Genomic DNA, 27,454 nt, shown 5'->3' with positions numbered 1-27,454 from the left:
GTGGCACTGTGGCTCAAGTGGTAGAGTGCTAACCTTGAGCTGAAGATCTGAGGGACAATGCTCAGGCCCAGAGTTCAAGCCCCACGACAGACAAAAAAAAAAAAAAAAGTAATTTATGTCTTTGAATATCCTGTTATTTTCTGTATCTTACTTCTTCAGGTAAACTTAATTGTATATGGAAGTGGCACTGTGACTCAAAGTAGTAGAGTACTACCCTTGAGTGAAAAAGTTTAGGGACAGTGTCCAGGCTCAGAGTTGTTTTGTTTTGTTTTTAAACTTGTTTGTTTATAGTCTTTTCATTGGGAGAAAAGTAGTTGACCCCCAAAAGTTTAAGTTGATTGTATTTCATTAACTTTAAAAAAAAAGCTTCAAAATGCATAGGCTATCAGAATTGAATTACATAAAATACTCTTTTTGGATCTGCTTTCTGAGTCGTAAATTTCCCAAAAGTTTATTAGATTAGTAGGTTATTTTTTTTTTTTACCTTTGTATAGCCACCAACGATAGTATGCAGTATCTGCAAAAAGGATGGTCATTCAAAAAATGATTGCCCAGAAGATTTCAGGAAAATTGACTTAAAACCTCTACCACCAATGACAAACCGATTTCGGGAAATACTTGATTTAGTATGTAAAAGATGTTTTGGTAAGTGTTTTGTTATTATAACTGTGCTATTTGTTGAATATTGAATATATATTTTCTAATTTTAAGATATTTTGTTTTCTTACTAAATGCCTTTGCCTCTATTGGCAGATTGTTGTAGTAAATGCTAAGGGAAATACAATTTTTATACACATTGCTTTTTTGTTGTTGTTGTCGTCAATTGTGGGGCTTGAACTCTGGGCATGGGTGCTTGAGCCACAGCGCCATTTCTGGTTTTCTGGTGGTTTATTGGAGATAAGAATCTCACTGACTTTCCTGCCCAGGCTATCGAATTCTGATTCTCAGATCTCAGCCACCTGAGTAGCTAGGATTACAGGTGTGAGCCACTGGCACCCAGCATATACATTGCTTTTAAGGAACTTCAGCTGTGATTTGAGCTAACTAATAAGGTAGTTAGTAGCTGTCTGGAGCTTTTCAATTAAAATAAGTTGAATAAAATGACAAGATTGGGGCTGGGAAGGTGGCTCAGTGGTAGTGTGCTTGCCTTGCATGCGTGAGGCCCTGGGTTTGATTCCTCAACACCACATAAACAGAATAAGCTGGTAGTGGCACTGTGGCTCAAGTGGTAGAGCACTAGCCTTGAGCTGGAGAGCTGAGGGACAGCACCCAGGCCCAGAGTTCAAGCCTCATGACCAACCAAAAAAAAAAGAGAGATTGTTTTTCATATACTAGATATCCCTTAAGTAGTCAGTAACAACATGTTAGTACCCTTGGAAAATCTTCCCTAGCTAGGTATAACAGATATATATATGTAATTTGCTATAATTGAAAACAGAATATGTTTTATGTTACAGTAGTGGTAAATGCAGTAAAAACACAATTTAATAAAGTAGATAAAATTGTGAGGTGGACCTTGCAGTAATTATTCAATAGAATGCATAATTTGGGAGTATAGTTGCCCTTGATTTAACCAAGGTGAAAGTAAGGCAATAAAAATACAGCTATAAGGACATTATAGATTACCTGGGATATACCTTTACTTAGCAGATATTTAAGAACTTAAGAATTAGTTGCTATGTTCAGGTAAGATAAAATTTCAGGTGGCATGACACGCGGTGCCCCATTGCCATCCTTCCTCCTATCTTCTATTCCTGCCTCCTGACAGAATACCACTTACCTGCTTCTGTCATTATAGATTGGTTTGTATTTTCTAGGGTTCTTTTTTTTGCCAGTCCTGGAGCTTGGACTCAGGGCCTGGGCACTGTTCTTGAGCTTCTTTTTGCTTAAAGCTAGCACTCTACTACTTTTTCTTTTCTTTTTTTCTTTGGGGGGGTGGGGTCCAGTCATGGGGCCTGAACTCTGGGCCTGGGCACTGTCCCTCAGCTCTTCAGCTCAAGGCAAGCGCTCTACGACCCTTGAGCCGCAACACCACTCCTGGCTTTTTTCTTTTTGGTTATGTGGTGCTGAGGAATCGAACCCAGGGCCTCATGCATTCAAGGCAAGCGCTCTACCACTGAGCCACCTTCCCAGCTCCTCTACTACTTTTTCTGTTTATGTGGTACTGAAGAATCGAACTCAGGATTTCATGCATGCTAGGCAAGCACTCTACCACTAAGCCACATTCCCAGCCCTTTTCTAGGGTTCTGTAAGAGGAGAATACATTCTAGGATTCTGTAAGAGTAGAATTTATTATTTTTTTGGAAGTTCTCAGTATAATTACTTTGAGTTTCCTTTATGTTGTTTTATATATTAGTGATTAATTTCTTTTTATTGCAAATTAGTATTCCTTTTAGTGGATATGTTATAGCCATATCCCATACAATCTTATTTACTCAACTGTTGAGTAGCTTTGGGCTTATTTTTAAATTTTGGCTATTACAAATACATACTTTATATTCAGGTATGGGTCTGGTTATAAACATATGCTTTTATTTTTCTTTGGTAATTACGTGAATAATTTGATTGTGGCACTTTTTCTTAAATTAGTGTACAAGGGAGTATTTTTTTTTTTTTGCCAGTCCTGGGGCTTGAACTCAGGGCCTGGACACTGAGAGCTACTTTTGCTCAAAGCTAGTATTCTACCACTTGAGCCACAGTGCCACTTCTGGCTTTTTCTGTGTATGTGGTACTGAGGAATCGAATCCAGGGCTTCATGCATGCTAGGCAAGCATTCTACCACTAAGCCACATTCCCAGCCCTATAAGGGAGTATTTTATTGTGATATTTCCAAGTAAGTATACAATTAGTCACTCCTCTTTTATCACTTTCCCTGTCTCCTTTCTTCTTTCTAAAATAGTTTCAAAGCAGGCTTCATTATTCTACTTTCATACATATTGACAATCTACTTCAACCATATTTCTATTCTTTCAGCCTGATTAGCCCAGCCTCCAGGCTAGTACTCCTCCAACAGAACCTGATTGTCTTTTCCCACACTTCTAACCCCCAATGGACCAACCAATTTTTATTGAGATTTTCTCTCTTTTTCTTCTTCTTTTTCCTTTTTCTTTGCATGTCCTGGGGTTTGAACTCAGGACCTGGGCACTGTCCCTGAGCTTTTTTTGCTCAAGGCTAGTGCTTTACCCCTTGAACCAAAGCTCCACTTGCTGCTTTTTTTGGTGGCTAATGGACTTTTGTGACTGATTGGCTTCTAACTGAAATCCTCAGGTCTCAGTTTCCTGAATAGGTAAAGTTAACAGGTGTGGGCTGCCCATGCCTGGTTCCTTAGATTCTTTTTTTTTGGGTGGGGGGGGGATGGAGCTTGAACTGTGGGCCTGGGCACTGTTCCTCAGCTCTACAGCTCAAGGCTAGCACTCTACCACTTGAGCCACAGCGCCTCTTCCAGGTTTCTTGGTGGTTAATTGGAGGTAGAGTCTCGTAGACTTAATTGCCTGGGCTGGCTTTGAACCTCGATCCTTAGAAACCTCCTGAGTAGCTAGGATTACAGGCATGGACCACCGACACCCAGCTTGAGATTCTTTACATTGCTTTCATATGTAATTGCAGTGTATCTTACAATTATTCTCTTTTTCTGTTTCCCCTTCCCCTTGTCTTCCTAAGCAGTTCCTTAGTTAGACTTACGTTGTTTATTTATTTTTTTCTTTTTTTGTTGGTTGTGGGACTTAAATTCTGCACCTGGGCACTGTCCCTCAGCTCTTCAGCTCAAGGCTAGTGCTCTACCACTTGAGCCACAGAACCACTTCCAGTTTTCTGAGCAGTTTATTGGACTTTGGTTCCTGGGCTGGCTTTGAACTGCGATCCTCCTGAGTAGCTAGGATTACAAGTGTGAGCCACTGGTGCCTGGCCTCATGTTCTTTTTTCATCCACATATATAATTATGTATGTAAATAAATCTCATGTTCATGTCCATGAATACGTATGTCTTAGATGTACCTTTTCCACATAGGAATGAAAACATGGTAATTAGTTTTGAGTTTGTCTTGTCTCCTTTAGTATGATGTCCTTTTTTTTTGTCAGTTGTGGGGCCTGAACTCTGGGCCTGGGCACTGTCCCTCAGCTCCTTCAGCTCAAGGCTAGTGCTCTACCACTTGAGCCACAGTGCCACTTTTGGCTTTTTCTGCGTATATGGGGTTAAGGAATCAAATCCAGGGACTCATGCATGCGAGGCAAGCACTCTACCACTGAGCCACCTTCCCAGCCCTGATGTCCTCTTAATCTATCCATTTTCTTGGAAATGATATGATTTCACTTTTTTCTGTCTATGGTAATATTCCCTAGTATATATGTGTATACTTATATATACATACATATATGTGTGTATACCACATTTTCCTTTTCCATTCCTCTGTTGTTGGGCCCCTGGGCTCATTTTGAACAGCTGCAATAGACATAGTTATGCAGATGTCTATTTGGTATATTAATTTACTCCTCTTTGGACATGTGCTCAATAGTGGTATAGTGGAGTCAAAGGGGTTGTTTTTAGTTACTTGAGGAACATCCATACTGATTGTATTAGCTTACATTTCCACCAACAGTATATGAAGGTTCAGTTCCACCTACATTCTTCTGACCACTCATTCGTTTTCTTGGTGGGTACCATTCTGACTCGGGTGAGATGGAATTTAGTATGGTTTGATTTGCATTTTATTTATGGCTAATGATTTTGAACATTTCTTTATGTATCAGTCATTTCTATTTCTTCTGAAAACTGTCTGTTAAATTCATTTGGCCATTTATTAATTGGGTTAGTCTTTTACTGTTTGATTTTGTTTAAACAGTCTATTCTGCATCCTTTTATCTGTTCAATAACCATTCTGTGGGTTGTCTCTTGATTATGGTGATTGTTTCTTTTGCTATGCAGATTTCTTTAGTTTGATGTCGTCCTCTTTGCCAATTCTTACAACTGGAGTCCTATAGAAAAGTTTATCTTTACTTTGTAAGTTTTAGGTCCTAATTAGAGTTCTTTGATCCATATGGAGTTGATTTTTATTCATGGTGAGAGGTAGAGGTCCAGTATTAGTCTCCTCTAAGAGTTTGGCCTATTTTGCTAGTACCATTTGTTGATGAAGCTGTCTTTTTCCAGTCTATGTTTATGGCTCCTTTGTCAAAAATTAACTGTCTGTGGCTGTGTGGTTTTATTACTGCCTCTTAGAATGTTCCATTTGTCTTTTGGGTTTTTTTTTTTTTTTTTTTTTTTTGGTTGTGGGGCTTGAACTCAGGGCCTGGATGCTGTCCCTGAGAATTTTCACTCAATGTTAGTGTTCTACCATTTTGAACCACAGCACCACTTCAGCTTTTCTGGAGTTTAATTGGAGATAAGAGTCTCATAGACTTTCCTGCTCCTGCTGGCTTTTAACCACAACCCTCAGATCTTAGTCTCCTGAGTAGCTAGGATTACAGGTGTGAGCCACTGGTGCCTGGCTGCATTGATTTTTCTGATGTAGTGAGGAATGATATTTGGATTGGTATTACATTGAGTTTGCACATAACTTTTGCCACTACAGTATAGCTATTCTCATGGTATTAGTTCTGCCAGTCCATGAGCATGTAGTCTTTCCATCTTGTGATGTCCTCTTCAATTTCTTCAAGGCTTTGTAGTTTTCATTGTAATGGTCTTTCACTGCCTTGGTTAATGTCTAGGTATTCTATTGTTTTTTGTTGTTGTTGTTGTTGTTGTTGGTCGTTGGGCTTGAACTCTGGGCTTGGGCGCTGTCCCTGTGCTCTTCAGCTCAAGGTGAGCACTCTACCACTTGAGCCACAGAGTCACTTCCAGTTTTCTGGTGGTTTATTGGAGATGAGTCTCACCTACTTTCCTGCTCAGGCTGGCTTTGAACTGTGATCCTCAGATCTTAGCCTCCTGAGTAGCTAGGATTACAGGCGTGAGCCATCTGTGATTGGCTTATTCTATTGTTTTTGAATGGAATTCTTTTCCTGATTTCTTTCTCGGTGTGTTTTACTTTATTTTTTTGTCGGTCACAGGGTCTGAACTCTGGGCCTGGGCTCTGTCCCTCAGCTCTTCAGCTCAAGGCTAGAGCTCTACCACTTGAGTCACGGTGCCACTTCTGTCTTTTTCTGCTTATGTTGTGCTCAGGAATAGAACCCAGGGCCTCGTGCATGCAAGGCAAGCACTCTACCACTGAGCTACCTTCCCAGCTCCAGTGTGTTAGTTTTTGGTATGTAGCAAAACTACTGATTTTTGGGTCTTGGTTTCATATCCCCCTATCTTTTTGAAGGTGTTTATCAGCTCTAGAAATCTTTTGTTGTCATCTGGGATCTCTTAAGTATAGCATCTTACCATAAGCAAATAAGGATAATTTAACTTTGTCTTTCCTTAATTGGGTACTTTTTCCTGCTTAATTGCTCTGGCTAGGAATTCTCATACTATATCTAATAGAGTGAGTAGAGTTGACATCCTTGTTTTGTTTCTGACTTCAGGGGAAATGTTTTTAGTTTTTTCCCATTTAGTAAGATAATTGACTATCAATTTTTCATAGATAGCCTTTACTAAGTTCAGACACATTGCTTACATTTCTAGTTTCTTCAGTGCTTGTATTATAAAAGAATGTTGAATTTTGTCAAAGGCCTTTTCTGCATCAGTTGAGATGATCATGTGAGGTTTTTTTATACTGTTTTAGTGATGTATTATGTTTATTGATTTATACTTGTTAAACCATTTTTTTCTTTTTTTGGTCATGGGGCTTGAACTCTGGGCCTAGGCACTGTCCCTTAGCTCTTCAGCTCAAGGCGGCGCTCTACCACTTGAACCACAGTACCACTTGCAGTTTTCTGGTAGTTTATTAGAGATAAGAATCTCACGAACTTTTCCTGCCCAGGCTGGCTTTGAATTGTGATCCTCAGATCTCAGCCTCCTGAGTAGCTAGGATTACAGGCATGAGCCACCAGCACCCAGCTCATTAAACCATTCTTACACCCCTCTGATGAAACCTTGATCATGGTGTATAATCTTTTTAATGTGCTGTTGAATTCAGTTTGCAAGTATTTTTATTGAGAATTTTTACATAAATGTTCATCAACAAGATTGGTCCATAATTTTCTTTCTAATTTGGGAATGAACATAATGCTCATTTGTAGAATGAGTTTCTTCTATGAGTTTTCCTTCTCTTTCTATTTCATGGAAGAGTTTGAGGAGTATTGGTGTTGTGTTTTGAGGTTCTAATAGAATTCTGCAGTGAACCCTTCTGTCCCTATGCTTTGCTTCGCTTCTCTTCACTTTTCTTTCTTGTTGGTCATGGGGCTGGAACTCTGGGCTTGGGCGCCGTCCCTGCACTCTTCAGCTCAAGGTGAGCGTTCTTCTGCTTGAGCCACATTGCCGTTTCCAGTTTTCTAGTGGTTTATTGGAGATAAGAATTACACGGACTTTCCTGCCTGTGCTGGCTTTGAACCTTGAACCTCAGATCTCAGCCTCCTGAGAAGGATTGCAGGCATGAGCTGCCAGCCTGGCTATTATGAGATTCTTTAATTGCTTTTAGTCTTATTCTTTGTTAAAGGTCTGCTTAACTAGCTTATGTCTTCTTGGTTTAATTTTGGTCAGTTTCTAAAAATTTATTAATTTAATCTATATTTTCCCCTTAATTGAGTGTAGGTTTTCAAAGTATTTCTTCCTGGGCTGGGAAGGTGGCTCAGTGGTAGAGCGCTTGCCTTGCATGCCTGAGGCCCTGGGTTCGATTCCTCAGCACCACATAAGCAAAAAGAAAAAAAGCCAGAAGTGGCTCTCTGGCTCAAGTGGTAGAGTGCTAGCCTTGAGCTGAAGAGCTGAGGGACAGCGCCCAGGCCCAGAGTTCAGGCCCCACGACCGGACCCAAAAAAACCAAAAAAACAAAGTATTTCTTCCTGATCCTTTGGGTTTATTTGGTATTTGTTATAATATTCCCTTTCTCATCTCTAATTTTATTGGTTTGAGTCTTTTCTATACTCTTGGTCAAATTAGCTAGAAGTTTACCTAGATTTTATTTTTCCATAAGCTTATTAAGTTATGATATATTATATTTACTTGTAATTACTTAATCATTTCTTTATCTCATATGGACTCATGGTGAGATGTAATCCAATAATACTTCAGTTTTATTGTCAAATTTATTTTTTATTTTTATTTTTTGTTGTCTGAACTCTGGGCCTGGGTGCTGTCCCTCAGCTCTTCAGCTCAAAGCTAGTGCTCTACCCCTTGAGCCACAGCGCCATTTCTGGCCTTTTCTGCTTATGTGGTGCTGAGGAATTGAATCCAGGGCCTCATGCATGCGAAGCAAGCACTCTACCACTGAGCTACCTCCCAGTCCTGTCAAAATTATTATAGCTTTAGTCATTGGGAGCTCTTTTAGCTGGATCCTGTGTCTTTGATAAACTGTCATCAGTATGTGGATTTTTGTTAAACTTGTATGCTCATCGTATGTATTTTCTGCCTTAGTCCAAAAATTAGGCATTTTTACTTTTTTTTGTGTTCGGTCGTGGGGCCTGAACTCTGGGCCTGGGCGCTGTCCCTCAGCTCTTCGGCTCAAGGCTTGCACTCTACCACTTGAGCCACAACGCCACTTCCGGCTTTTTTCTTATGTGGTGCTGAGGAATCGAACCCAGTGCCTCGAGCTTGCAAGATAAGTGCTCTACCACTGAGCCACCTTCCCAGCCCCAAATTAGGCATTTTTAAAGAAGCTCTTCTTTTATTGTATTATGACATTAGGAACCAAATCTGAACACAAGATGTTCTTAATATTACAGTACTGGAATTTATGTGTATACGTTAACATGCATGTGTACTTATATAAATATAACTATATGACTACCTTATCTATGTTAAATTAAACAGAACTTTATACTAATGTCTCCATCTTTGAATCATTGTTACTTGACTTATTTTCTCTACATTCCCACTCCAACCGTGAGAAACCTAGTTCCCACCATCTACTACCCTTCTTTAATTATTCCATTTTTATATACTTTTATAGCAGCCTTAGAGTGTAATCTGATAGGTTGCTATGGGAAAGTTTATTCAGTTGGAGCAAAGTGTTTTATATTTTATATATAGTTTTTTTGTCGTTAGACTTAATATATGAATTTTCATTGTTACTTAGGTCAGCATCTTTATACCTTTGCTTTGTGTGTAGTTGTTTCATATATTTGTGATATTTACATCATAATCTGTATTCTATTCTGAGGTCCTCTGACTGCCAACATCACTGTAAAATTTGCATATATAATACTGTGCTGCAGTGTTCTGTGGACTTTGACAAGTGCATTCTTTTGCTTTCTATTGCTATAATAGATACCTAAGAGAAAAATCCATTATGGAAGGAAAGGATGAAAAGTTTCATTATGTCACAGTTTTAAAGGCTTCAGTCTAGGTCAATTGGCTCTGTTGCTTTGGCCTGTGGCAAAAGCACATTATGGCATAAGCATGTGACATAGCAAAACTTCTCCTCAAGGCTGCCATGCAAAAGAAGAGAAGAAGGGGATAATATACCAGTATCCTGGTATCCTATGAGACCATACCCTTAATGACTGGTTCTATTATTCCCCAGTAGCAGCATTGACTGGGGCCCAAACCTTTAGCATGTGTACTTATTGGAAACACATAAATCATATTATGCATTATGTCTTTGTGGTAACATTAGAATACCATATAGTTTCAGTTCCCTTCTCCCTAGTAATCATTATCCATTGACACTACATTTGTTTTTAGAAAGGCAAATGTTAGGGATGGAGATACAATTTATTTGTAGTGTATTTATCTAGCATTTGTAAGGCCCTGGATTTAATCCTCAGTACCCCTCTAGAAATCAAAACAAAATAAAACAAAAACTAGTATAGCTCCTTGTAGCAAATTCCTAACAAATGACTGCCTTGTTTGTTTCCATTACTGGTTCTGGAGGCAGTGATGGGGAAAAAGACCTTGTTTTTAAGGGGATGTAGGATCTTACTGGGAAAATAAGAAGAATATAAATGAAATCTGAAAGGATCGCCTAAAATCAAGTTCTAGAAAATAATTTGGAGGGGCTGAGAAGGTGGCTCAGTGGTAGAGTGCTTGCCTTGCATACATGAGGCCCTGGGTTCGATTCCTCAGCACCACATAAACAGAAAAAGCCAGAAATGGTGCTGTGGCTCCAGTGGTAGAGTGTTAGCCTGAGCTGAAGAGCTGAGGGACAGCACCCAGACCCAGAGTTCAGGCCCCATGACTGGCAATAATAATAATAATAATAATAATTTGGAGAAATAAAGAAGGGGACATTAAGGCTGTTGGTTAAGGAATATGTGACTTTTCACCAGATATTAAATGGAAATATTTAAGCTTTAGAGGGCCCAGTGCCTATGGAAGCAATGTGAATATAGTTTAGGAGGATGAAAGTATGGGTAGGGGAAAGAGGAATGTCTGAAGAAAATTGCATTAAGTAGTTTGAAAAAGCAAATATATTTGTAGGTATAAGGAAATTATGATATAAAATATACATAGATTTTTCAGAAATAAACTTTTTGCTGTTTCCCTGCCCCTCTACTAGTAACATTTACAATTTTAAAGAAAAGTCAACAATTAACAAGTTGTAAGTAAAATTTTAGGGTAAAAACTTGAGATATTTTCAGATTCCATTTTCTAATTTTTCTAATTCTTTCTTTTTTAAACCTAGATGAATTATCACCACCGTTTTCTGAACAACACAACAGGGAACAAATTTTAATTGGCTTGGAAAAATTTATTCAAAGAGAATATGATGGTATGTCATAGGTTAAAAACTGATTGCTTTTGTTGCTGTACATTGTCTTGCATTTTATCTTATTATTTTTTATTTTTTTGTTGATTGTGAGGCTTGAACTCTGGGCCTGGGCACTGTCACTTAGCTCGTTAGCTCAAAGCTAGCACTGTACCACTTGAGCCACAGTGCCACTTCTGATCTTCTGCTGGTTAATTGGATTTGAGTCTCATGGATTTTCCTGCCTGGGTTGGCTTTGAACCGCAATCCTCACATCTCAGCCTCCTTAATAGCTAGGATTACAGGTGTGAGCCACTGGTGCCTGCTGGTCTTTCATTTCATTTAGAAGTATTACTGAAAGCCAGGCATAGTAGCTCATGCCTATAATCCTACCTACTTAAAAGGCTAAGATCTGAGGATTACAGTTTGAAGCCTGATCAGGCAATATAAAGTCCTTGGAACTTTAATCCCCAGGTAACTACCAAAAAGCCAGAAGTGGACCCGTGGCTCAGGTAGTAAGTAGAGTGCTAGCCTTGAACAAAAACGCTCAGGGACAGTGCCCAGGCCCTAAGTTCAGGCTCTACTTCTGGCACCAAAGTAAAAAAAGTTGCAGAGCACCCAATGGCTCATGCCTGTAATACTAGCTATTCAGGAGGCTGAGATCTGTGGATCACAGTTTAAAGCCAATCATGGCAGGAAAGTTTGGGAGTAGAGCTGTGGCTCAAGTGGTAGAGCTACAGCCTTGAGCAAAATAAAACAGGGACAATGCTCAAGCCCTGAGGTCAAGCTCCAGGACTAGCACACAAAAAAACAATATTTATTGAATGTTATTAGATACTACTTTTGTTTTGGGAAGATATTGCTAACAAAAGAGGTGAAGCCTGCTTTCATGAATTGTATATTTCAGAGAAGAGGCAGTGATATAAAGAGTGAATATATAGTTTATCAGCAAATATAGTTATTAATATGTAGGAAATGTGATATTTTCTGTTAAGTTTCTCTGATAACTAGGATTTTAAATAATGTGAAGGTACAAGTTATACAAATCTCTTAAGGAGAGAACATTGTTGAGAGAAAGGGACTAAGTATAGACACCGAGTAGATTTGGTTTGGCATTTGAAAACAAGTTAGAAGGAACAGTGAGGTTGAAGTATAGATTATGTGGGTTAGAGTGTAATAGAAACATGAGATCTCTTTGAAAGGGTTATATCATTAAAATATTATGAATGTTGATAGAAGAAGTTTTAAGTGCCCAATGAGAAGATTTTGAAGAGTTTAAGCCATTAGGTGACATGATTTGAGAGAACAGATGGTATAGTCATAACTATAGAAACAAACATTATGAGGCTTTTGTACAAGTCCAGGTAAGCCATAGTAGTGCTTTGGAAGAGATGACAAGTGATGAGAATTAGGATATATTTGAAGGAATAGCCAGTGAATTTTGTCATGTGAAATCTGAAAGGAAGAAATCCAAGGATGATCTTAAGGCTTTTGCTTTAGTAGTTGATGTTGGCAAAAATAGAGCCAGGACCAGCAGATTTTCACCATGAAGGTGAAATCTTGATTGAGAATCCTGTGGCTAAATATTTTAGAAAAGCATAACAATTCATAATCATAATAGTGTTTTACTTTTTAAAATCTTAGGTACTGTAAGATTCTATTTTTAAATTATTTTTTTCATTTGTCTTTGAAATTTGAAGTAGAGCATCAGAAGTAGATGCAGGGATTATTTTGACAGAATTTATCTAAATGTGCAGTCAATTTATGAATTAAAGGGAAGGAAAATCCACTTCTATTGCAGCTTGTTTGGAGAAGTAGCTATTATTGAAGAATTCTGAATGTGAGGGAATCTATAGAGATTTATATAAGCCACTTTTGGAAGAAAATTAATAATTGGTGGTAGTTATAAAATTACTTGCATTGTACCTTTGAGGAATTAGTTTATTTTTAATAAGTAAATTTTCAAGTTTTGCCTTTATAAATATTAGTATTTATATTAAGGATGAACAAGATAGGTGGATCTGTAATTAAGTTGGAAAAAGCTAAAGGTCTCTGTTTAGAAGTGGAGATTGATAGGTGTTAAGATCTCACATATATTTCTGATGCGGGCAACAAAATAAAAAATGAGGTTATTTGCTCAGAATAGCAATTTTAGAAATTATAATAGATTTAGGGTGAAGGGCATGTTGAATATATGATAGCTGGAAAAATGGAAAAGTAGTTGAGTACATGAATGTGGGAACTTGTAAGCATCTGGGCTTGAGATGGATTTTTGGAATTTTGCAGTGGTAGATAATTTAAGGCTTTGAAGTGGATAAGATTACTGTTAAGCCACTAATAGATATTAGAAGACTCCTTCCATGTTTAATTATGACTTTTGTTTCCCTTTGCTTAGAAAAGGCAAGACTGTGCTTATTTGGCTCTTCAAAGAATGGATTTGGATTTCGTGATAGTGATCTTGATATTTGTATGACCTTGGAAGGCCATGAAAATGCAGAGGTAAGAGTTTTTGTTTGGAATGGATATGGAAGTTTAGTCTCTTCTAATGATGAATCTAACTTTATTTTTGCATATAATATTGATAAAAATACATGGTATCATTTTTTATATATTATGTATAAATATATTGGCAACAGCAATGTTTGAAATATGAAAACATCTATTTTGAAGGCATTCAGATTGTTTAGTAAATGTTTTGTTCATCATTTTATAATATAAAAGTAAGGTCACTGAGGGTGTATTGTAATGAAGTTTGGAAATGGTTTTAATTTCAATTTATGATTGATATTCCATAAAGTTGGACTTTTTTCCTTAGGGCAGTGAGGAAAGCTGGTGTTTCAATTCAGTAGTGAATGTTGATCTTGCTTATTCTGTCTTTGCTATCTCTTTCATTAGGAGCTGTCTTTGTATCACTATAGCTAGGGAATATCTAATAGTAATCTAATTTATAAATGGGTCATTCTAAAACTTAATTATAATTTTGAGGCACTTGCCTTTTGTTCCCATAGAAACAATATTATAAATGAATGAGTTTTAGGAACTCATTTTGGGTGGGAATGGGAACTAACATTTATTGAGTCCCCAGCATACACTTATACATACATTATCTCATTTTATTCCTGCACCCACCTTTGAGGTAGGTATTATTTCCCCCATTTTACAGATGAGGAAACAGGCTTTGAGAGATAACTGACTTGCCCAAGTTCACACAGCTAGTAAGTGTTGGAGCCGGGATTCGTACCCAGGTCTGTCTGACTCCAGAGTTCATGCTCTTTGCACTGTATCTCACTGCCTCTTTGTAATTTTTTAACCCATAATGTAGCTGAAATATAGTACTAATAGTAATGTAGAACCTAACCACTACTTTGTGAAATTTAAAGCTTTCTGAGTTCCACCTTGAGATGCCAGGAGCAGACCTTCCCCCAGTGCAGTCTTGGCAGTGAAGTGGGTATGCTTTTCCTTCTTTATCTTCCAGGATTCAGTCGTGGGAATGAGATTGTCTAAGCTTTCAAGAAAGAAAAAGACTGATTGGTCAGGGAAGAAATGTCCCAAAGAAAAAGACTGATTGGTCAGGGAAGAAATGTCCCAGTCCTTTGTAGCAGTAATTAGAAAAGGAGGGGATCCTTGTAGGTGCTCTTTACCAGCATAGATGTTGATATTTATGTTTCAAAACCAGATTGATTGCAAGATTGGGGTGAGGCCAAGCTTCTGGCATCTGTAGTGGTGTCAGCATAGCCTTTGTTATGTTATAAAAGAATTCAGCACAATAGTATACCTGTGCATTTCTGAAGTCCTTTCCACAGGTGATTTTGAATTAGTTAGACCTGGAGTAAAGATGGCAGTGATGAGTTCTCACTTGTTTGTTTGTTCTCTTAACTAACTTGTTATTGCCACTTATGTAGAAGAGGCTGCCGTTTTCCATTTTGAAGAGCAAGAATTGAGAGAAAAAGAAATGACTTTTATCCAGGGAGGAAAGACTTTTAGATGCCTTCTATGTAAACTTTAGTAATCAGACTTGTAATTACTAAGAGTTTAGATATTATATGTAGCCTGCTGTTCACATTAGGAACTTGAAATAATGAAAAAGAATAAAATATATTCTAGATGAACCTTATTGAAACTTTAAAATTTTTATTAAATTGTATCTTTTGCATTGTAAGAAGAAATATGACCATCTTTGTTTATTTTGTTCTGTGTGTCATTTAGTAACTAATGATTCCCTTGAAATCCCCAGGTTAAGCTACAATGACTGTATTGGGGATACACAAAAGTAATCTTACAATTGTTGGGATTGCTCTTGATAGCTTTCAGCTTAACACAGTTGATTTAAAATGTCATCCTCTTCTGTGTTCCTTGTCTTTTGATGATTATTACCATACCAACTCTTGTCTCTGTTTTTATTTTTATTTTTTAATAACACTTACATTTGCAGAGGTAAGAATTTCCTTGAGGAAATAGGTACTGGTAATAATAGGAGTATCTTCCCTTGTCTCACCAACTGGCAGATTTCAAGTTCTTACTTTATGCCAGGCTTGTTGCTGAATGCTTTATATTATGTCAAGTGTAATCCTTCCAACAACTTTTCAGGGCAAGAATTTATGATTATTTGGATTTTATAGAGTAGGGTGTGCTGTGAAGGAGAGTAATTAGAGCCTAGGCTCTTAATCAAGATACTGTTTTGCATTCATCAGACCTTATATTTACCTTTGTTTCTCAAACATACATCTACATGTGAAATACTGTGTGACCTTTTTAAAATGTTTATGATTAGATTTGGTAGAGGTCTGAAATTTTTTATTTCTACCAAGTTCCCAATAATACTGAGGCTATGTATTTATAAACCACATACTTCAAACAGCAAGGTGATAGAGAATATGATGGCTGGAAAATTTAAATAATAGTATTAAATGCCTAGATTAAAGTAGAATTTGCATAAGGCCAAATTGAGTGAAATTTTAATTTACTTGTTTTATTTATTTTTTGTTTTTTAGAAATTAAATTGTAAAGAAATAATTGAAAATTTGGCGAAAATTCTTAAGAGACATCCAGGTATACATTTTAAATCTAGCTTTAAAACAAAAAATTCTCTTTAGCATTATGAAAATTATGTAACTTTTTTTTTTTAATCAGGTTTAAGGAACATTTTGCCTATAACTACTGCCAAAGTGCCTATAGTAAAATTTGAACACAGACGAAGTGGGCTAGAAGGTGATATCAGTTTATATAATACATTGGTAAGTTTTTATAGGCCAAGCATAATTATACTTTTCATTAAAAAAAGTTGTGTAGATGATGAGTTATACTTGTATGCTTAATATTTTCATGTATGAGCAGTATAAGGAACACATATTTTGTTATATATTGCAATCAGATTAAGTAAACTTTTTGACTTGTTAATAGGTACTTAAAATTTACATTTGTATGTATTCTAATTAGACTATATTGTATCTTTTTATATAATTTGTAAGCTTATGAAATGTTAAAAAATTTGTAATTATTTTTCAGGCTCAACATAACACCAGAATGTTAGCTACTTATGCAGCTATTGATCCTAGAGTGCAGTACTTGGGATATACTATGAAAGTGTTTGCTAAGGTATTTATGAAAATGTTAATGATCTGCTTAGTTGTAATAATCTTTTTCCTCTCCCTACTCCTCCCTTCTCTCCTTTCTTCTTCCTTCTTCTTGTATATCAGTACTGGCATTTGAACTCCGGGCCTGAGCACTATTCCTGAGCTTTTTTGCTCAAGGCTAGTGCTCTGTAACTTGAGCCACAGCTCCATTTCTGGCTTTTTGGTGATTAATTGGGGATAGGAGTCTCATGAACTTTCCTGCCTAGGCTACCTTCAAACCGCAGTCCTTAAATCTCAGCATCCTGAGTATCCTCAGGATACTAGCTAGGATTACAGACTTGAGTCACCAGTGCTTGGTATACTTTTTGGGTAGAGAGCAGGAGGGCCGGGAATATCCAGCATATTTAACTTGTACAGAATCCAAAAGCCCTAAAGGAGCCAGGTGTCAAGTGCCTCATGCCTATAATTCTAGCTATTCTGGAGGCAGAGATTGTAAGAATTTCACTTCAAAGCCAGAGCAAAATACTTATGAGCAGAATCCCAATCCGTAGTTGTGATTATCTATGTAACTGTTATTTCAGGTACATAGGAGGCTGAGATCAGAAGGATCATAGTTCCAGGCCAGCTTCAGCTACAAAACTTTGTTACAGCCGGGCGCTGGTGGCTCACGCCTGTAATCCTAGCTGCTCAGGAGGCTGAGATCTGAGGATCGCGGTTCAAAGCCAGCCTGGGCAGGAGAGACCGTGAGACTCCTATCTCCAATAAGCCACCAGAAAACTGGAAGTGGCACTGTAGCTCAAGTGGTAGAGTGCTCGCCTTGAGCTGAGGGACAGTGCCCAGGCCCAGAGTTCAAGCCCCACGACCGACAAAAAAAAAAAAAAAAAAAAAAAACCTTTGTTACAACCCCTTTCTCAACATTAAAAAAAACCCTGAGTTTGAGGTCTTGTGACTGTCATCCTGCCTACTGCAGAAAGCATAAGTAGGAGGATTACAGTGTGGTCTGGATTACACAGTGAGACCTTGTCTCAAAAGTAACCAGAGGAAGAGTTGGAGGAATGACTCAAGCAGTAGAACAGTTGCATTGCAAAGTGCAAAGCCCTACATTCAAACCCAAGTGTCAACAAAAATTTAAAGGAAGCAAAAGATCCAAAGGGATTTGTAGTAGATAGGAAATCTCCTTTATTTACTTATTACCTAGCTTACTATGCTGGAAGCAACCCGTGTTACATTTTATTTTTTATTTTTATTTTTATTTTTTTTTGTCGGTCATGGGGCTTGAACTCTGGGCCTGGGTGCTGTCCCTCAGCTCTTCAGCTCAAGGCGAGCGCTCTACCACTTAAGCTACAGCGCCACTTCCGGTTTTCTGGTGGTTTATTGGAGATAGGAGTCTCACAGTCTCTCCTGCCTGGGCTGGCTTTGAACCGCGATCCTCAGATCTCAGCCTCCTGAGTAGCTAGGATTACAGGCGTGAGCCACCAGCGCCCGGCTCCGTGTAACATTTTAGACATGTATTACATTAGTATAGCAAACACACAAATTTCCTATCTCCTTGTTACTACAAGCATAAATACTTTGAAATACAATGGAGACAATAAGTACATAGGTCTATATTTTATTTTTTTTAACTTAGCAATAGATTTAGAAATTATTTCATATCAGGCTACTAAGAATTACTTGTTTTTTTTTTGAATAGGTACATACTATTCCTTTGTATAGATAATTCTCAGGGTTTTTTGTTGTTGTTGTTGTTGTTTTTTGCTTGATCTTGAGGCTTGAACTCTGGGCTTGGGCACTGTCCCTGTGTTCTTCAGCTCAAGGCTAGCGCTCTACCACTTGAGCCACAGCGTCACTTCCGGTTTTCTAGTGATTTATTGGAGGTAAGAGTCTCACGGACTTTCCTGTCTGGGCTGGCTTTGAACCACGATCCTCAGATCTCAGCCTCCTGAGTAGCTAGGATTATAGGCATGAGCCACCGGCATCCAGCAATTCTCAGTATTTTTAACTTATGCTTTATTAATGAGCCTAAAATTATTTCTGATTTTTCTGCTACTAAAACAATACTACAAGCTGGGTGTGAGTGCCACATACCTGTAGTTCTTGCTACTCAAGGAGTGGAGATCTGAGGATCATGGTTCAAAGCCAGCCCATCAGGAAAATATGTGAGGCTTTCAACTCCAATAAACTACCAAAAAGCTGGAAATGGAGTAGTGGCTCAAGTGGTAGAATAGAGGGCTATCTTTGAGTTAAAAACAAGAAAACAAAAACAAAAAAGAACAGGGACAACGCCCAGGCCGTCCGGAGTGCAAGCCCCAGGATCAGCACACAAAAACAACAAAAATACTAGTACAATAAAAGAAATTCTCTTTTTAAAAAAATTTTTCTTTATTTTTTATTGAGAAAATACTGTACAGTGGGGTTACACTTACATGGGCAAGATAATGAGTACATTTCTTATAAGCATTGTAGCCTCCTCCTTTGTTTCCCCTTCCAATCCCTTCCCATCCTCCCCTCACCCCCCACCCAATCCTCCCTGTCCTCCCCCCCCCCCCCCCACCAAAGTTGTAAAGTTCGTTTTCGACATAACGACTTGTACTTCTCTTTGTTGCAACAGGTCCACCTGTATCCTTATTTAAATGACTTGTTTGAAATTCTCTTTTTTTCTTTTTTGTTCAGTCCTGAGGCTTGAACTTAGGGTCTAGGCGCTGACCTTGAGCTTTTTCTTTGCTCAAGCTAGCACTGTACTACTTTGAGCCACAGTACACTTCTGGTTTTGTAGTGGTTAATTGGAGATAAGAGTCTCTTGGACTTTTCTGCATGGCTGGCTTTGAACCATAGTCCTCAGATCTCAGTCTCCTGAGTAGGCAGGATGGATTACAAGTGTGAGCCAATAGTACCTGGCAAAGAAACTTCATATTCAGCCATTTCATACATATTTGGAAGACATTTTTGCAAGATAAATTCTTAAGAGTTTCTAGGCCAAAGGAGATTTGTTTTCAGTTTTTGAAATTGTAAAGCTATTTTTCATAGAGCTTGTACCAATTAATATGCTTGCCCATAAGGTGTAAGATTACCTTCTTTCTCAGAGTCTTTATTGAACTTGGGGATACATATCAGTTCAGTGAATTACAGAAGTGTTGTCTTAGAGTAGTCAGTACTGTTTGAAATGAGATTCTGAAATTTTATTTTCATCACATATTTTTTTTAGCGATGTGACATTGGAGATGCTTCCAGGGGAAGTTTATCTTCATATGCATATATCCTTATGGTGCTGTACTTTCTGCAGCAGAGAAAACCACCTGTTATCCCAGTTCTACAAGAGGTAAGTGTGGAAGAAAAATATAAATGCTCTGGGTGTGTGTGTGTGTGTGAGAGAGAGAGAGAGAGAAAGAGAGAGAGAGAAAGGGAGAAAGAACAGTGGATTTGAAGATCTTGCTTCAGAAGGTTTTTTTAACCAGTCCTGGGGCTTGAGCTCAGGGTTCTGGACATTGTTTCTGAGCTGCTTTCTGCTCAAAGCTATCACTCTGCTACTTGAGCCACAGTGCTACTTCCAGCCTTTTCTGTTTATGTGGTACTGAGGAATCCAATCCAGGGCTTCATGCATAGTAGGCAAGCACTCTACCTTATTTTTTTTTTTTTTTTGTCGGTTGGTCACAGGGCTTGAACTCTGGGCCTGGGCACTGTCCCTTAGCTCTTCAGCTCAAGGTGAGCACTATACCACTTGAGCCACAGCACCACTTCCAGTCTTCTGGTGATTAATTGGAGATAAAGAGTCTCACTGATTTTCCTACCTAGTCTGGCTTTGAACTGTGATCCTCAGATCTCAGCCTCCTGAGTATCTAGGATTACAGGAATGAGCCACTGGCGCCCGGCTCCTAGAAGGGTTTTTTTTTTTTCTTCTAAATCATGAGTGTCCTCAGTTTTCTCTTTCTGTTAATGTTAAAATTAACCAATGAACCTCTTTGAAAAATTTATCTTGGAGAATATAGACTACTAAGAGAATATGAGCTGAATAGAACCATTGCATATCTTTTAACATTTAAAAATTTTGGAGACCTAGAATGCATGAAGGTTGTTTTTTGTTGTTGTTGTTGGTGGTGGTGGTCATGGGGCTTGAATTCTGGGCTTGGATACTGTCCCTTAGCTCTTCAGCTTAAGGCGAGCGCTCTATCATTTGAGGAGCCACAGCACCACTTCTGGTTTTCTGGTGGTTAAGCACTAGCCTTGAGCAAAAGAAACTCAGAGACAGTGTCCAGACCCAGAGTTCAGGCTTCAGGATCGAGGAAAAACATAAACGTTATTTCCTACCAGAAAAATCTGTAGCTAAATTAGTATTGGATGATATGTATATATGTTTATGTGTAGTCTATTTTTTAGGGTAGTTTTACGATCACAGCAAATTTGAGGAGCACATACAGAGATTTCTCATATTGTCCTTTTCTCCCTCTACCCTGTACAACTTGGCCCATTTTCAATCCCACAGAGTATTACATTGTTAACAGTTGATGAACCTGCATTAATACATATGATCAGCTGAAGTCCATAGTTTAAATTGGGGTTCACTTAGGGTTATTTGTGGCACACACTTATAATTCCACCTTCAGGAAGTTGAGGTCTAAGGATTGTGGTTGAAAGCCACCACAGGCAGGAAATGTCTGTGAGACTCTTATCAATAACTACCAAAAAGCCAAAAGTAGCTCTGTAGCTCCAAAGATAAGACCATCAGCCTTGAGCAAAAGTAGCAGAGTGAAAAAGCTCAGGGACAGTGCCTAGCCCCTGAGTTTAAGCCCCAGTGCCAGCACATACATCCACAATTAGTGATTCACTCTTTATTTTGGTGTCTATAATGGAGGCAGGGGGTTGAACTCAGGGCCTCTAAGTCTCTCTTGGCTTTTGCCCAAGTGGAATTGTACCATAATCCTTCTACCATAGCCTCTTGCATACCTGTGATTATAGGACTGTGTTACCAGCTTGGCTTGTTTTTTTTGAGATCGGTTTTGACTAACTTCTTTCCAGGCTAGCTTCAAATCATAATCCTAGTCTTGATGTCTTGAGTAACTGAAATTACAGGTGTGAGTCACTGTGTCTGATCCAGAGTAACTTGTTATACAAATATGGTTGTCTTACTTGGTAAGTGATAGAATTAATGCTCACTGATGATAGAAAGTAAGGGTGAGAGAATGCTTGTTTGAGAGATAGGGCTGGGAAGGTAGCTCAGTGGGAGAGTGCTTGCCTTGCATGCATGAGACCCTGGGTTCGATTCCTCAGCACTACGTAAGCAGAAAAAGCTGGAAGTGGCTCTATGGCTCAAGTGGTAGAGCACTAGCCTTGAGCTGAAGAGCTGAGGCCCAGAGTTCGGGCCCTACGACCAACAACAACGAAAAAAGAGACAGAGAGAAGATAGTATTAGTACTTCTGAGGGCTGATATACAGTGTAGAATTTGGCCCAGCAAAACTAGATCATTTAGCCAGCACCAATGGCTCATGCCTATAATCCTAGCTACTCAGGAGGCTGAGATCTGAGGGTAATGGTTGAAAGCCAGCCCAGGCAGGAAAGTCCATGAGACTCTAATAACCCGGAAGTGGCACTGTGGCTTAAGTGGTATAGCGCTCACCTTGAGCTGAAGAGCTGAGGGACAGCACCCAGGCCCAGAGTTCAAGCCCCACGACCAACTAAAAAAAGAGGAAAAAACCAACTAGATCATTCAAAAGCACTGGCAAAATATGTGTGAATAGTGTCCAGTCTGCTACTTGCAACGTTGTTGTGTTTAGTAGTTACTCAGAAGAATTCTCCAATACAATCAGAGTCTGAAGAAGTAACCTGTATTTTAATATCTGGCAAATCCGTTTTATGGAGCATGGAATATTACAATGTTAAAGGGATAATACTGAATTTTAACCTCTTTAAAACCTTTACTTTTTTTTTTTTTTCTGGTCCTCATGCTTGAACTCCAGGCCAGGGCATTCATTGTCCCTGAGCTTTTTCCATCAAGGTTAGTGTTCTACCACTTGAGCCACACCTTCACTTAGAGCTTGTTCAGTAGTTTATTGGAGATGATAAACTTGCAGATTTTGCTGCTTCATTTGGCTTCAAACTAAGATTTGTCTGATTGCGGCCTTCTTAGTAGCTAGGATTACAGATGTGAGCCACCACTGCCTGGCAAACTTTCACTTATTTTTTGAATGCAAGATCCCATGTCTTCTGCTTTAGTCCCATCTGTAACTGTCAGGCTCTTGCTTTTATTATATTTTCACGAAACACCAGAAATTAAGGTAAATGATTTTTGGCAACTTAAGAATTACTTACATCTTGATGTTTATATAACATACATAATAAATATATTTGTTCAAATTTCTTGAACAAATTTATTTAGGAAGCTTTGGTTTAGTAAGGTTTTGTGCTCAAGGCAAATTATAGTCCTTGACCATAAGGAACTTGAACCTAAGAATGAAATTGTACAGAGTAGATATGTCAGTAATTTTGTCTCAAAATTACTTGGGAGGTTACTTGTGGCTATGTGTTCATCTGATTGGATTTCTTTTTTGTTCTTGTGAAATAGCACGTCTTTCCTTATTTTACTAATACAGTGAATTGGGGCTGGGAAGGTGGCTTAGTGGTAGAGTGCATGCCTTGCATGCCAGAGGCCCTGGGTTTGATTCCTCAGCACCACATAAGCAAAAAGAAAAAAGCCGGAAGTGGCACTATGGCTCAAGTGGTAGAGCGCTAGCCTTGAGCTGAAGAGCTGAGGGACAGCGCCCAGGCCCAGAGTTCAGGCCCCATGACCGGACCCAAAAAAACAAACTAGTAGTACAGTGAATTGTAATTCATAATTTATATGAAACATTTATAATTTTTATGAAGAGCTCAGTATAAGCTACCTAATTTTGTTTTACACAAAAGTGGTGCCCAAAGGTTTTTTTCCCTTACATGATATAGATAACTGATTAAAGGTACTTGGTCTTGACACAACTGGAACATTGATTCTCTTTGGTTGTCTAATATAATTAATCAGTTTTTATTAACTATATATTTCTATAACATTTTTTTTTTTTTTTTGTCAGTCCTGGGGCTTGCACTTAGGGCCTGTGTGCTGTCCCTGCGCTTTTGCACTCAGGGCTAGCCCTCTATCACTTTAGCCACAGTGTTACTTGAGTAATTGGAAATAAGAGTCTCACAGACTTTCCTGCCTGTGCTGGCTTTGAACCGTGACCCTCAGATCTTAGCCTCCTGAGTAGCTAGGATTACGGGCATGAGCCACTGTCCCCTGACAACTAGAATTCTTTAGTGCAACTGACTTTTTTGGTTTACTTTCATTAAACTTGGGTTAGGCTAAATAGATAACAATAACATCAAATGTGTCATTTGCAGTCTGATGCTCTCTAAGATAGCCTTTCTTAGCTTTGGTTTTACAGATGTATTTTATTAATTACTAGGTGTCAAGTTTTATCACCTAAGCTTATTCCCTTTTGGAAGGAGTATTTCAGTATGTTTTCTGTAGATAAACTCTAAAATGATGTGAAGGTTTGTAGGCCTTTGGTTTTTTTTTTTTTTTTTTTTTTTTTTTTGTCGGTCGTGGGGCTTGAACTCTGGGCCTGGGCGTTGTCCCTCAGCTCTTCAGCTCAAGGCGAGCGCTCTACCACTTGAGCTACAGCGCCACTTCCGGTTTTCTGGTGGTTTATTGGAGATAGGAGTCTCACGGTCTTTCCTGCCCTGGCTGGCTTTGAACCGCAATCCTCAGATCTCAGCCTCCTGAGTAGCTAGGATTACAGCCGTGAGCCACCAGCGCCCGGCTTGCCTTTGGGTAGAATAACTTGGTATCTAATAATAAAATTAAATGTTTTAATACAGATCTTTGATGGGAAACAGATTCCACAGAGAATGGTTGATGGATGGAATGCTTTTTTCTTTGACAAAACAGAAGAACTGGTAAGGTTTACATAGTTCTTATGTCACAGAATGCTTATTGATGCTTGTTAGGGTTAGTATAGTTTAATCATTTTACTTTGACTTGTGGAATATGTTTTATTTATTTATTTTTATTTTTGGGTCTGGTCATGGGGCCTGAACTCTGGGCCTGGGTGCTGTCCCTCAGCTCTTCAGCTCAAGGCTAGCACTCTACCACTTGAGCTACAGCACCACTTTTGGCTTTTTTCTTTTTGCTTATGTGGTGCTGAGGAATCGAACCCAGGGCCTCATGCATGCAAGGCAAGCGCTCTACCACTGAGCCACCTTCCCTGCCCTGGAATATGTTTTAGATAATATATCTCTCCTTTCCCCTTATTTCCTTCCCCTTTATTCTCCTCCATTATCTTCCTCTTCTCTTCCTTCTTTACCTGAAGAAAAAGCGTTTGCCATCACTTGGAAAGAATACAGAGTCATTAGGAGAGCTTTGGTTGGGACTGCTTCGCTTCTATACTGAAGAGTTTGATTTTAAGGAATATGTAATTAGCATTCGACAAAAAAAGCTGTTGACAACTTTTGAAAAACAGTGGACATCTAAATGCATTGCGATTGAAGGTAATTTTTTATGCCATTTTTTTTTCCTTTGGTTGGATGTGGGGCTTAAACTCAGGGCCTGGGCACTATCCCTGAGCTTTTTTGCTCCAGGCTAGAACTCTACCACTTTGAGCCACAGTGCCATTTCTGGTATTCTGGTGACTAATTGGAGATGAAAGTATCACTTTTCTGCTCAGGCTGGCTTCGAACTGTGATCCACAGATCTCAGCCTCCTGAGTAGCTAGGATTGCAGGCATGAGCCACTGGTGCCCAGCTTATGCCATTCTTATTTTAAAAACAAAAATTTGGCTAAGAAATGGAAGAGGAAAATGAGCAATATTAGAATTTCAAAGATTCTTCGCTTTGATTTTTATGATCCCTTCCCTTAATATCCAACAACTGAATGACTTGATGACTGAGAATAAGTAATACTAGAGTGGTTCTGGCTATCTACATTTGATGATGGTACAATGAATATAATTCCTAATTTTAAACTATGCTTTTCTAGATCCCTTTGACTTGAATCACAATCTTGGTGCTGGAGTTTCTAGAAAAAGTAAGTTTTAAATAGAGATTACCTTCTTTAAATGTTCTTTAGACATTAATGTTCTCATCTTTATTGCTGTCTTCTTTCTTCAATAGTGACCAATTTTATTATGAAGGCATTTATCAATGGAAGAAAACTTTTTGGTACCCCATTTTATCCACTCATTGGCAGAGAAGCTGTAAGTTACATTATTTCAATTTTTAATCTTTTCTCATGGAAATTTTTTGTTTAATTTTGGTTTTATTTACCCAGGAAGAAAAAGGGAAATCAGTAATACATAAATATGATATAATAAACATTTCAGAATTACTAGATATATGATTATTTAACAACTAATTTTAAGACATAATTAATTTTAGAGTAGAATACTTTAAAATTAAGATCATTAAGGCTAACTCTATATGTTTTAGTCTTGTGTGTAGTTTTTTGTTATCAGAATATTATTCCTTCCTTCCTCTCCCCATCATGTGTCTCACCTCCCATATATATTCTATTCTCTCTCTCCTCTACCTTTCTCTATCTCTCTTTTTTTTCTCTCCGCTCTTCTCCCTTCCTTTCTTTGTGCTGGTCCTGGGACTTGAACTCAGGTCTTGGGCACTGTCCCTGAGCTTCAAGGCTAGTACTCTGCCAACTGAGCTGTAGTTTCACTCCAGCTTTTTGCTTGTTAATTGCAGATAAGAGTCGCTCAGACTTTCCTGCTCTGGCTGTCTTTGAATCATGATCCTCAGATCTGAGACTCCTGAGTAACTAGGATTGTAGATGTGAGCCACTGGCACCTGGCTAATATATAGTCTAAAACTGGTTGTCTTGGTACATGCCTTTAATCTCAGCACTAGAAGACTAATGGGGGAGAAATGTGAGTTTGAGGCCAGCCTTGACTGCATAGTAAAACTCTCTCCAAAAAAGCCAAACCAAATGAACAAGAATTTTATATCACCACCACCAACAACAAATATAGTCTTCTGGTTTTTTTTTTTGTTTGTTGTTTTATCAGTCACGGGGCTTGAACTCTGGGCTTAGGTACTGTCCCTGAGCTCTTCAGCTCAAGGCGAGCACTCTACCACTTGAACCACCACAACACCACTTCCCTTGTTTTTTGTCCTTTGTGGGGCTTGAACTCAGTGCCTGGGCTCTGTGCCTGGGCTGTGTCCCAAGCCTTTTTTGTGCTCAGGGTAATGTTTTACCACTTGAGTCACAGCACCACTACTGGTTTTTGAGTGATTAATTTGAGTCTCATGGGGACTTTATTGCCCAGGCTGGCTTTGAACTGTGATCCTTAGCTCTCAGCATCCTGAATAGCTAGGCTTACAGGCATAAACCACTGGTGACCAGCTGAGTCTGCTGGTTTTTTTTTTTGTTTGTTTGTTTTGTTTGGGTCCGGTCGTGGGCCCTCAACTCTGGGCCTGGGCGCTATCCCTCAGCTCTTCAGCTCAAGACTAGCGCTCTACCACTTGAGCCACAGCGCCACTTCCAGCTTTTTTCTTTTTGCTTATGTGGTGCTGAGGAATCGAACCCAGGGCCTCAGACATTCAAGGCAAGCGCTCTACCACTGAGCCACCTTCCCAGCCCATCTGCTGTTGTTTTAAGCATACTACTTTCAAAGATCATGCTATAGCATGTATCGATATTCTTTTTATGGTTGAATAATACTGCACAGGGAATTCATTTTATTTACCCTTTCATCAGCTTCATGCATAAACATTCGGTTTATTCTACTTGATAGCTATTATGAGCAATGCTGTTGTGAATGTTTACATGTATAATTGTGTGTGTGAATGTAAAGTTGGGCTCACTGGCCCCACAGAGGTTTATCTAAGACATATGATCCTTCTCCTGCCTCAGCCTCCTAAGTGTTGAATAAAGGCATGCGCCACCATATTTGCATTTTCCTTGGTATATACCAAATAATGAGGAACTACTAAAATATTTTCTAACTACTTGTGTTATGGTTTTAGGTTTTGCATAACATACCAGTGCCTTTTATTATTTTTATATTATTATAGCCATTCTATTTAATTTTTTCTCCACCTGTACTGGGGATTTAACCCAGGACTTTGTGTATGCTAGGCAAGCACTCTACCACTTG

At 38.7% G+C, this 27,454-nt stretch overlaps 1 protein-coding gene across 6 annotated transcripts in view; it reads left to right on the top strand.

The window, feature by feature from the left end:
* Tut4 (terminal uridylyl transferase 4) overlaps positions 1–27,454 on the top strand; it is a 112,328-nt gene that overhangs the window by 67,347 nt on the left and 17,527 nt on the right. For all 6 annotated transcript variants that reach the window (XM_042679259.1, XM_042679252.1, XM_042679245.1 and 3 more), the window contains exons 14-24: positions 495–645; positions 10,692–10,778; positions 13,150–13,253; positions 15,746–15,803; positions 15,885–15,988; positions 16,260–16,349; positions 19,533–19,646; positions 24,174–24,251; positions 24,665–24,842; positions 25,330–25,377; positions 25,464–25,546. In XM_042679259.1, coding sequence (XP_042535193.1) covers positions 495–645; positions 10,692–10,778; positions 13,150–13,253; positions 15,746–15,803; positions 15,885–15,988; positions 16,260–16,349; positions 19,533–19,646; positions 24,174–24,251; positions 24,665–24,842; positions 25,330–25,377; positions 25,464–25,546 — 1,095 coding nt within the window. The remainder of the gene's footprint in view (positions 1–494; positions 646–10,691; positions 10,779–13,149; positions 13,254–15,745; positions 15,804–15,884; positions 15,989–16,259; positions 16,350–19,532; positions 19,647–24,173; positions 24,252–24,664; positions 24,843–25,329; positions 25,378–25,463; positions 25,547–27,454) is intronic.

This window comes from Dipodomys spectabilis, unplaced genomic scaffold (genome assembly GCF_019054845.1).
Source record: "Dipodomys spectabilis isolate Male_0828 unplaced genomic scaffold, ASM1905484v1 ptg000002l, whole genome shotgun sequence".
In the NCBI taxonomy this organism is placed as follows: Eukaryota; Metazoa; Chordata; class Mammalia; order Rodentia; family Heteromyidae; genus Dipodomys; species Dipodomys spectabilis.
The sequence above is the reverse complement of the archived record's forward strand: the minus strand, read 5'-3'. Positions and strand labels throughout refer to the sequence as shown.